The following is a 12,244-nucleotide window of genomic DNA, read 5'->3' as shown; positions in this document are numbered from 1 at the left end:
TTGCTGTGATAAAAACATTGCTTGGACCACTACTGTATTGCAACACGTTCATATTTGCTGATGAACTGTATAGCTAACGATGTTAGCTTCAAGATATCAGATTGTTATAGGTTACTCTCTTATTTTTTTCATACCTTTCCCAACGCTCTGGACAGCACGTAACTACTATTAGAATTCTTGTGTTTAATTTCTCTATCGCGGGAAATTCATAGTCAAATACGCTTGTGCACCGGTTGCCCTTTTTTAGGGCACAAGAAGCCACGTAATCATATGAATTTAGATTGGGGGAATAAGGAGGTCAAGCCAACGTTGGATATTTTTGGCCGAATTCAGAAAGTAACCGAGGCATGGCTATTAGGTCTGGCGTTGTCATCAAGTATTTAAACTGCGTGCTTTCGGTTGCAGTGCCAGCAATCCAGCTTGAGATAGAAAACTGTATTCGTTGTTGCATTTTCGGCGAATGTCTTATAGGTTCATTGCAAGCAATAATTTCCAAAGCTACTATGTACTGCCACCAAACTCGATTTCTTCCGAGAACGATGCCATTCTTTTTTCTTGTCCCCATCCCGCTGGCGGTAGAGGGTGAACCTTGTCGCGTCTATTGCAATCGTATTCTCCAAACAGGGTCTCCGTTTTGCAAATTGCGCGTGTAAGACACCATACGCATTTCTAACTAACCTGAAGTCAATTCCTTTGAATCCCGATCTCTCATCACCTTTTCGATAACCCTCAATGCTCTGATCTCCGTTCTTGAACCGTTCGCACGATTCACGTTCTGTGCTTTCATTCAAAGTCTCTTTGCCTAATACTTACACAATCTTTCAGTGAATTGAACAGAACCTTCGAGTACCAAAAAGGTGACTACTGGGGGTCGATTTCCGAGAATAAAACATATTTATACAACTGATCCTTACTCACATGTTTCCAAAGGACTGAAATATTTACCAGCCAGATTTAGAAGGCTAGCGGAGCGAAGTTAAAAAATTATTCAAGTCCGCTAGATTCACTAATAAAAATAAAACATTGACAATGACGCATATTTCTTCAACCAATTGACAAATAACGCGGTCAGCAACCGTTATTTCCGGACCGAGCACAATCGATTATAACGTTGTGGCTGTCTAATGATCTAGCCCTTAATTAATACAATACCCCAACAAATTTTCACAACCTAACTTTGGAAACATTTTTTTCTTCTACCGTGATACATTATGGTAGCGGGTTACTAGCGAACAAAAAAGCTATATTCCTATAGAATATGTCTTTCAATAAAAACACAATTACAATAACTTTCTAAGATAGTATCATACTAGAAAGCTAAACCTGAAATAGTAGGAGTATAGAATGCACGCTTTCTTATGTTCTCCCTTCAAGTGAATAAATTTTGCTTAGGATGTTTTTCAACATCTACCACATAGAACGAAACGGTTATGTTGGGTTCACAGAGATGAGTCCCTTCCCCTTCGTAGCTTAGTGGGTAAAGTATTTGCCTGTTAATCTTAAAGACGCGTTGCGGTCAAGGTTTAAACCTGAGCGTAGACAGACTTCGTTTTGTGCTGGGAACCAGCTGTCTGTGCGATGGAATGCCTAACGACGCTACCGGATGTAAAACTCGAATTCGCAGAGCTTTAAGTGTCATCCGAGAAGAGTTATTAATATAATCGTTTCCCATAACAAGTTGTACAATTCATTTCTTGAGAAAGTATGTAGTACTTGTACACTTATGTATTATAAAGAATCATTGTTAGCTAGTAAGAAGGACGATTTGGAGCCGTTACCTACATGTACCCGAAAATAATTTATGGTATTGTCTATATGTTATCGCTTTATAATGTACGAAAGCCTTCAACACTCCAATCGCTTCAACACCCAACAATCATTGAAAGATGAGCTCTGCCAAAAGCAGAACCGCTTGTTTTCAATCTATAGAATTGTCCAATTCAGGTATATACAACAAAACCGTATATACCATGTATATCGAAAACAAAGTCTGTTAAACTTAACAGTGCGGCTAATTAACGCTCCTCATTTGTAGTCTTTGCAGGTTTCCGATGAAATTCACATCGGGTTTTTTCCAATTAGAAAAATATTAGCTTTACGGGACTACCTTTTTACACCGCCAGCACTGTGGAGTAATAGAACTCTCTTCGTAAAAGAGATATTTGTATTCCGCTTTGTTGACAGATTGGTCTCGTAGGCCTTGGGCAATTAGCATGACCTAATCTACAACCTTCGCGATGCCCACCATCGTTGCCAATTTCAATGTACCCCACAGTATTATTGTTTCGCTACTATTTTGTTTTGCCTTTTAAAATAATACCGTGGTTATTTTCTCGGATCACGGTAGTAGCATTGAGAACTATTAATACCGTATAGATTGAACTTTTTTCCATCAGTGAACAACACGTTATCGCATTTTTTCGTATCGCTTGTCCACTTGCGAGCGCCATTACAGTTTAACTTCCTTGTATCTTCTGGGCCAGAAAATTGTTGAGCCTTGATCTGAAATGCTTTAAATGTCGCTGACTTCCCAAAAAATTATTCGTTCGAATTGCTTTAACGGTTTCGCTTTTTTGTGTCATTTGCTGTAACCAACTTCTATAGTTGAGTAACGAAGTGTCATTTCTGCAGGACGTAAACCAATATCTTAGTACCCTGAAACCTCTCAATAGGAAATAATTCTGCGGACATAAAGCTTCCTATAAAAAGATTGTGTAGATAAAGAATGTCACGAAAATGATATGTTGGTAACTTGATTATATCATGTGCTTTCAGGCGTTTTGATATGCAGATAGGCACTGCACATGTTGTTATAGGAAATACCACTTAGCCAAATTAACTGACAAATTGTTCCATTACATCTTGCACTCAGCTTCGGCAAGATGATTCGATTTCGGATCCTCCGATGTTACGGTGTAAGAACTGTACCCACTTGTTTTTGGGAAAACCCATAAACAGTGAGAATTTAAAAACAAATGTCTAAAATAATCCTCTTTTTTTTTCAGTTAAATATGTTTTTCCAGCATTTTTATGGCTAACGGAACTACGTGGCACTGGAGGTTTACTGCGTTACGCTCGCTAGATCTAGCAACTAAAAACAAGGATTCTTCAGATTCTGTACAAAGAATTATAGCGAACAAACTATGTTGATTTAACAGTTAACCGAAAACTAGGTTCAGAAAACGGTTCGAACCATTATAACCTTGTTTTTATTTGGACGTAATTAATACTCAAATTGCAAAAGAATGTACATAAGATGTATCTCTTTTGCTTTTACTGCAAGTGTTGGAAATTCTTATCGTTTTGGTCAATACACTGTTGATAGTAGTGGGCTATTGATTCAAATAATGATTTAGTTTGATGTTGCGGCACATTCTCGTTTAATAGTGATTTAATTCTTCCAGTGTAATCAGTTCTCTGGCGTAAACTTTAGCTTAAAGTATCCCAATAAGAAAGGATCCATAGCGTAACGAGCAGGATATTATGTCAGACTTATTTGACCAACCCATTCGTTTAGAGAATCCTCGTCAAAAGATGCCCTTACATCGCTATGATACTGTGCAGGTACTTTACCCAATTGGAAGTTATAGGTTCCCTTTTCCCCGGAGTCCTCCCAAATGCGCGATTCTTGCGACACGTTCAGAGAATCGGCACTAATCTCTGCACTGTCAAAAACTAATTATCCAGTTAATCCGTTGCTTGAAATTGCCACATGCATTGGGTCCTGGTGAATTTACATTGCATTCCTGCGTAAGATATGAGTTTGTATTTGGCCAGTCCACCTACTGCCATTAATCGGCAATATGCAGCTTAATTGTACCATCTAATTTGAATGTGGTTTCAACTCTCCAAATGATCTTTTCCAAAAACGGCGCGCTCCAGAACGGAAAATGCTTGAGAGGTCAACATTTTACCAGCTATCTTGAAGCACTGAACGGATGCGTAAGGCAAAAGCCTACAGCCTCTTTTTAGTTACGTCTGGTTGAGCGATTCTAACCATGAGAGCGTGAGGTAATGATAAATTTCTACTATGAGGCGGCTAAAAAAGGCGGAGATATAAAACAATAACTTTTTCGGCCGACCGTAGATATAGAGTGATTCTGTTTCGCGACAGTCCTTTTCAATAATCGTGCAAAGCGTGCTGAAGAACATACGAAGTTCCCAAGGAGGCACTTGTGAAAATGTTGAAATAAACTCTTCTTTCTGTACATGTGATCGTAGCTCGACAGTAGACGCCACCTCAGAAACCACCATGGTGTTAGAGTACATCGTAGTTCAAAATAACGAGAAAAAAATTTTATGATCAGGATGCATTTCAGTGTGCGAGGGTTAACATGCATACTAAGCGAATTACCTGCAGAAGAATCGCAGTATGTGTATGATGATCTTCGTCTACTTATGATTGCACACTTGTGCTTATTTTACTGAGTACAACTATTAATTAAGTAACTTTTTAATGGCCATCTTCTTCGAATGCAGTAACATGTTTTTCGACATGCCAAGAATACATAATTACGATTCTGTGAGGGCCAAGGGACATACACAGGTATGGTATCCGCAGATACGTAAATCAGAAATTTTAGAAAATACGCCTATTTAACGAAGCCCGCGACGTTAGAGTAGCTTTACGTACGTATAAATACATTTCGTTGGCAGACACATGAGGCAGTACGCAGTAGCTTTCGTTAAAAAAAACATGGCTTAGTGTGCTTTTTCGCAGCCCTGCCCAGACGAATTAAAACATGCTTAAAACCTCATAGCTTCCTTTGTAAGTTAACTTAAGAATTAATATTATGTTGACATATAGGTATACCTAATGCAGATGTGCCAAAATTACGAAAGTAGCCATCTTGGCGACAGTCGAGGTTACGAATTGCTGCTTGCTTCCATTTACTAACTGGAAAGACACAGAAATACTCTAAATTTAAATCTGCGTATAAACGCACTCTAATCTGCGGTAAAAAAAAAGTTTGACAATTTTACCAAAAGCAATGAATGTAGTAATCCTTTGATTTGCTTGGTCCTTCCAGACAGCTCGCATTGAGTTTCCTGCCCTGGCAGGTTCCTGAGTCAATACCAACAGGAATACTTAGGCCTGTCGTAAAAAGGGCTTGTCGTTTGTTTCCTTGTTTCAGGCCATAGCCAATGGTTACATTGTGAAGAGCCTCAAGTCACGCTAACAGAATAAATCAAACGAGATATTCGAGTAAATGTGAGGCAAGGCCTAACTGCATTAATTCGGTGTTGTGTAGAATAATTGATGCCTTTTTGGGAGAAGACCTTTGACATATCTTGTGTTAGACTTTCATTTCCATTTGTGCAAGATGCAACTCATAGTTACTTACTCAATAATTACTTTCCGCGCAGCATGGAATTTCCAGTGTTCTGACAGTCATAAAACATCAATTCTTTGTTTCGCTCAAGCCACCGAGCTTTAGGGTGCGATATATGATCGAAAGCGTGCTTTAAGCTAAATGGAGACAGCATGCGATCAAAACCAAACACAACTTAACTCCTTCGTCATTTTCTCTCATAACTTTGCTAAATTCTTAGAGCAGGAAGTATCACTCTATATTTATGTGGTATGTAAATAATCTTCGCAATACGTATCCCTATATAGCTTTCTTAAATAAATCTTCTTCAACCCAGCATCCTTTCAATATTAATAACATAATATTGAACCAAATCTTTTTGACAAGGAACACATCTTAGTAATTAATAAAAATAATCGTAATAACATGATAATATAAAGTACTTCTCATATACTTTTTATTTCACTTTCCTAGTGTTACCAGCTTCAGTTCAGTCTGGGGCAACTTAAGGAACGGTAGTTTTATTCTATTAGATTCATCGGACAGCCTCGATAGGCGTGATATCCATTCATATTGCCGCCACAATGCTCTATATCAGAAAGTTTGCGACTACGTTTTTTTAAAATTAACCTGCTATCCGAATCGGCGCTACAGCCCTTCAGATATGATCTCTTTCAATTCAAAGCTAAAATTCTTCCAGAGTTTTAACTTTGAATTACAATATCTGACGTATTTGTATCGTTGAAGAAAGATTTTTCATCAAGATATTTTCATCATTGGGCCTGCTTGTTACGTCTTGTAATATGATTTTTTTTGGCGTCGACAATCTCGTTAAAAAGCGCTTTTCTAAAACCGATGGCCTATCTTTCAAAGCCCGATTCATATTACTAATTCCAGAAGTATAAATGATTTATCTGATTCATGTCATGCATACATTTGAGTTATGACATAGGAATGCAGTTAAACACAAATTTATGTGTCAAGTTATAGCATATTTAAGATCTTGACATAACAAGTGCATTTATGAGATATGCGACTGTTAAAAATATTAATTTTAGTAAAAAAAGAAACTCTTTGTCTATAACAGCTGCCTTTTAGTCGTAATACTATATCATATTTTACCACTTGTTTCTGCTCATCCCACCTACTTTAGCGGGCATACTTCGTCGTAGCTATCGAAGCGATTCTACCATAATAGTTCACCGTCTGACCGACTTGGAAATCGTAGATAGCGCAATGCCTACAGAAGAACATTATTGCGACATTTTCTCAGCGTGCAGCTCAGGTTAGTACACATTATGCATATATACTATGCATAAAGTGGTTAGAGAAGAAAATTTCAGTAACAACTTAAATACCTGCGAAGTTATTGTCCATTATCCAGTCCACTTTCTTTGAGACACTTCGAACGTCATCGAATGTTACCCAGTCCTCATCGTGATAGGCATACGGTACTTGAGATTCATTGTGGAACACGCTTGTCCATTCGTTCTGTAATATTAGCTTACACACCTGGATAAACGAACACATAACAAAAAAGACAATTTTTATCGATAATCATACTGAACACAAGCTTCTTATCAGGTTTTGGCTTCAGTGGTCTTAGAAACGAGAAAATTAATGATCTAGAGGATGCAGGTGACCAAGCGCCATAGGTTTTAAACCAGGTTACATACAATACATATAAACCTGTGTATATGTGATAGTTGTGTCTCCACTAACTGGAGCCCCGACGTCGTGCATCGCAGGATTTATCAACTTGAACATCACAGAGTAAAATGGTATGCCGACAACTATTTTACTTCGAGGCATACCTAAAACAGGCAACAAAAAACGTTAACAGGCCAATAGTTGTTAACAAAGTTTAACGAATTTTAATTAATTTTAATTAAAATAATTAGCGAAGATAGTGGAGCTAAATGTGTTTCCTATAATAGAGTACTGGCAAGAGATTGTTGTCTCATATTTTTTACCAACTGACATCAAAAAGTGAATTGGTCTAGATATAAAATAGTTCAGTTTCAATATGACTTCATACTTATTTGAACGGTTAAGCCTGTACAATCTAACCTATGTATAAAGATTAGCAAATCAGATTATTTAGTAGAATATCATTAAATAAGTAAATGAGTGCTTCTAGATGCGCTAGTTTTTTTATAGTCCAAAAAACACAATATTTTAGCTACATCTAAAATTTTAAAATAATGTGGGTTAGGGTAGCATGAGAGAGCATTGTCTAACTACACTGGCAAAAGTCCAAGAACGTAATGCGAGTTGTCATCTCGAAGCTTTTATAAATAAATCGACAATAGGTTTTTAACAACGCACCTTTTCTAACCCACAGGTTGCTCGCGTACTCCAAATTGAGGAATCTGAGAAAAGAAACTTGTCCCTTGTGACTAAAAAGAGGACTGTTGAATTCGGCAATGGGAAAAATGGGATTGTAACGGGAAAAGTCGTATCCCATCAATAAGCAGTAGTCCAAATACCTGACGAAAACAGTCCGAAGAAAAAGCATGATTATATCATTTACGTGCAAGGGTAGTATTTAAATTATTGGCCTTTTGATTACTTAAAGTAACTAAATATTTAAGCGGGCACTAAAAGTACTAGGTTTCTGACTAGTGTAAAAAATTCACACTTTTGCCATGATTTATGCATAATCTTGTCTTTTCTCAAAACTCGTACAAATATGTGAAAGTAAATAAGTTTGAGCGCGAGAAGATTTTATTGGAAATACCGCATTTTGCTGCTATATATATATATATATATATATATATATATATATATATATATATATATATATACATATATTGTATTAATGGTATTTCGGTATAAAAATTGCGTTCTCTAGTGTGTTTCATCTCTAACTGACCGGCTTCGATGGTAAGCGGCGCCGTGATGAGTACTAAACTGCTTTCTCTAAGACATTGCGCTACGTAGCCAATGCAGACTTATTGTGGCCAACGAATAGAAAGAGATAAAAAATGTTTGCAAAATGTTCATGGTTTGGACTCAACAAGACGAGACCCTAAATGATAATGCTTAAATTAAAGCAGTCACAGGAAAAACTAGAAGCATACGGATGACTGTGGTACCTAGTCAAAGGTGGAACTGAGATAAGGTTTTTCTAAATTGGTAATAGTCCTAGTAGCATCCTTACATTTCAAAAGTAACCCAGTGTCCGTGTTCTCAAACGTAACTATACACAAGGTCATTTATCTTACCTTTCAACCAATAAGATAACATAATTGAAAAGGCTATGCAAGCAGAAAGAGTAAGCCAAGAAAGTTTGCGATCTTAACGAACAATTTTGCTATTATGGCAATACATAATATGGCTACTAAATCGTTCTTATGTATGTAACTTGCCATGAATTTGCATAATAATTGCGTTAGTTATCAGTGAGAAACCTTCTCTGTTAAATGTCCCCCATAGCAATGTATACGTAGTGTAGCGTGTAGACGTTCTAGCTTTAGGAGCCAAAAGAGCTCTGACAACTTTTTTGTTGTGATAGAAACGCCAATTTTCTGAATTCATTATGAGATGAGATGACGGTGCGCGATCGGCCACAAAGTAGTCCATCTAGATTTTTGATGAGGCTTTGTATTGAATTATATATATTAAATATAATCTACGTGACACAAGCTCATACCGTATGTTATTAGCCGGTACAGTTCACTTCCATAAATGGACTTCGTCGTAGTTCGGGTTTACTCTGATACCAGTTCTGTTTGCCGTTGACATTGACGTGGTTTTTTGATTGAATGAGAGAGTTCATGTCTCTCCCCAAGCCTTCGTAGCTGCTTAAGTGTTCTTTCTGTCCTTAACAATAAGTTCAGGTAGATATATAAATATATACGCAACCTGAAGATAGGTCAACCAAAAACTATGTCCATTTATATATATATATATATATATATATATATATATATATATATATATATATATCTGTTTTCGATCATATTAGAGAAACTTCGTAAGGTGCTTTCTGATATGCGTGATCCATTCAAATTTGCACTTTTTTGTACCTGCATTACTTACTTGGCCATATTAGGCACATCATAACTGACTTCGACGATACTAAAGGGTGCTGCAACAGCCGCGGTGAGCAGGATATGCTTTCCCGTTTTGGCTATGCTTCTGTTAAAGGTACCCTGTAACTTTGACAGAAGTTTGATGAAGTTTGCACGATCCATCCAAGACAACCCGGACAATACAGGAAACTCCCAATCGATATCAAGGCCATCAAAGCCGTTATGTTCGATAACTCGCTGCGCTGACTGAGCAAACCTGTGCACACATAAAAGTCATCGGAGTCAATATAGCGTGTAGCTTGATTTTTTCGTTACTCAGGGTAAGGTTGAAAACTATTATTTTTGTAATGATAATAATATTACCGGTCACGATTATTTAGTAAAATCTATTCGAATGGTTTGTCGAATTATTTTTCTATGAAGGTTGCCAGAATGGGGAACGGTGGGGCCTTTAGAGTCGGACGCTATGTCGCACACCCTTTTTGTTCACAAATTCATGGAATCTTTTAAACATATATGGATATTATATGTGGCACAACTAAGATTCTTTTTTTTACCAATTAAATTCTAAAAAGGGAATAAAAGAAATTATTCGGGCAACTATGTTTTGGCTGTGTATGATCGAATCTTGTTGATTGCTATCTGACTGTCAAACTGAGAGATCTAATATGCCTTTAACTAGAATCCAGCGTAGTACTATGACAAGCCATATATATGTATATTCTATGTATCTCTATTTACCGTTGCTATAAAGGGTGTATTATAATTTACGAGATCAATATTTATCAACAGAAAACTTAGCCAAAAAAGTGGACAATTCCTCAAGTTGTGTCAAAATGTGGATTATGACAAATAATGATCATCTGAAGCTTGTTTCGGCATGTCGCGAGCCCCATAAACGTCCAAATAATACCGACATGAATTTAAGTTCAGACACTCCTAGGCCACCACGAAGTACTTCATTTATTAACTTTCGTTGCCTACTTAGAATCCAATAGAGGAATGTATGTACGTATAAGTACATACATTTATGTATTGGGCTGCCAAAAAGGGATTAACCGTTTTGGAACCGAAATTGAAGCAAATCTCCTTTATACTTTAAAATAATATCACTAAGTTAAATGTGCGTCGTTTTTATCGATGACATTTTGCCATTTCTCTGGTAATCCTTTAATACCATTGCTGCAGAACTTTGTGACTTCTGGACAAAAACTGTGAAAGGTGATTTTTGTCAGGATGGAGGACGACGCCCTTTCTGTGCACTAATTCCGATCGATTCCTTCGATGGCTTGTTGTTAGTTATTAACAATAGAAATTCGAATCGATCGCTCTGCCAGGCGGCAGCAACGCTTATGCATTATTCCTTTCCAATCGCACCAAACTCATGGCGTCACCTTCTCCGGTGTAATTCTTGCTTTGCTACAGATTGTAGAGCACACTTTTTTATTTGCTTATTATTGTCGTATATGATTGGCTTTTTATTACCCGTAATCAATATCTTTAGAAATAACTGAATATCGTTGCATCCTGGTATGCGTGGTCCATTCAAATTTGCGCTTTTGTGCGTTTTATACTTGCATTACTTACTTGGCCGTATTAGACACATCATAACTGGGTTCAACGATACTATCTCGTAGATGGAAATATAATGGGGCACGTTATTTGCGTCGATTTGTGTGGCACTTCAACATCAAGCTCTTTTTGTAGCCCGCTTTCTTAAGGTAGCGTAACACTGTTTGGTGGTAACTGTTTATTGACGTTACTATGGTTACTCAAGTGTTGGTTTTATTGAACTTTTGAAATTATTTTATCTAGCATATCCTAGCTTCCGTATCAAAATTTTTAGGATGAAAGAGCTTAAACAGCACAATTTGTATGGGCCTGGCCAACATCTGTGCATTTTTTGTAGTAAAACTGAAGAATCTCTATATTCTTCAGTTCATATAATTTTCGCGAAAATTTAACTCATCATCGAGACGCTCTATCTCAAACCTGAATAAAAGCATTCCAACAATTTTAGCACATTTGCTATTGCCGAATTTCATTAATGAATGACGTCAGAAATGACATTAAAACCAATTCGCAATATTATTCGTGACTAAAGTCACCTGATTAAACAATCGGTTGATGATATATATCATGTCGGGATCACGGATAATTACGATAGTCACGTTAGGTTTAGGTTAACTTCAATAACGAACATAATATTGGAACCTCTGGATGTGATAGTATAATTTCATACAAAGTTATTATTAGGAAAGCTTTATAAGCATTGATGTAGACAAATTATGATCTTGTCAAGAATCATTTGCCAAAACCAAAAAATCACAGCTTCCCTTTGAAATAAAGAAAATAAACTGCATTGACCAACAGTATAACTAGTCTCATTCATAATTAAAGAAAATTAATAAATCTTTATTTGCCCTTTCTGTCCACACGATAGCGAAGTGTCTATAGAATATACCGGTAGAAGTTATTTTTTCCCGTGTCGAAAGTGATTTTTGTCTGCTTTATCAACTTAATACTTGACTCATCTAGCCCCATCATCAAGACTACAACGAAGCGGTTCGGTTCATTAAATGTCAACGTTTATGTTCGGCTGTACCTGTTAAGGGTGTCATCTACGGCTGCTGTTTCGCTAAAGTTCTTGGGGGTTGCCCCTATAGACAGTAAAACGTGTAGGTCAACAAAGCGTTTTTTTAGATCAACGACTCGGCGCCAGACGGAGCGCGTGGCGTTAGCATCCTTGCCTGTAAGTTCAAAGATTCGGAAAGTGAAAACCCGATGCATATACTGTATAGCTAAATTATATAATATATATATATATGCAGCTACAGAAACCATCTAGCTATGGTGTCCACTATAGATTAATTTATGGGTTGCTCAATATATATA

At 37.0% G+C, this 12,244-nt stretch overlaps 1 protein-coding gene and 1 long non-coding RNA gene across 9 annotated transcripts in view; one reads left to right on the top strand and one right to left on the bottom strand.

Annotated features, from left to right (window-relative positions):
- Window positions 1–12,244, bottom strand: part of LOC111249733 (acidic mammalian chitinase-like) — a 20,977-nt gene that overhangs the window by 6,885 nt on the left and 1,848 nt on the right. For 5 of the 7 annotated variants that reach the window (XM_022803995.2, XM_022803994.2, XM_022803996.2 and 2 more), the window contains 5 exons: window positions 11,955–12,099; window positions 9,357–9,605; window positions 7,641–7,801; window positions 7,002–7,126; window positions 6,671–6,824 (listed from right to left, as the gene is read on the bottom strand). In XM_022803995.2, the coding sequence (XP_022659730.1) occupies window positions 6,671–6,824; window positions 7,002–7,126; window positions 7,641–7,801; window positions 9,357–9,605; window positions 11,955–12,099 (834 nt within the window). Of the gene's footprint in view, window positions 1–6,670; window positions 6,825–6,988; window positions 7,127–7,640; window positions 7,802–9,356; window positions 9,606–11,954; window positions 12,100–12,244 lie in introns of those variants that run through there. The other 2 variants (XM_022803998.2, XM_086986723.1) reach the window with 2 other exon arrangements.
- Window positions 7,726–12,244, top strand: part of LOC111249735 (uncharacterized) — a 6,502-nt gene continuing 1,983 nt past the window's right edge. Inside the window, exons 1-2 of one of the 2 annotated variants that reach the window (XR_015326144.1) lie at window positions 7,726–7,853; window positions 11,888–12,101. This is a non-coding gene — a long non-coding RNA (uncharacterized LOC111249735). Of the gene's footprint in view, window positions 7,854–9,531; window positions 9,670–11,887; window positions 12,102–12,244 lie in introns of those variants that run through there. The other variant, XR_015326143.1, reaches the window with a different exon arrangement.

The sequence above is a fragment of the Varroa destructor genome, unplaced genomic scaffold (assembly GCF_002443255.2).
Source record: "Varroa destructor unplaced genomic scaffold, Vdes_3.0 BEIS01000004.1, whole genome shotgun sequence".
Lineage (NCBI taxonomy): Eukaryota > Metazoa > Arthropoda > Arachnida > Mesostigmata > Varroidae > Varroa > Varroa destructor.
This window is presented reverse-complemented; position numbering and strand designations above follow the sequence as displayed.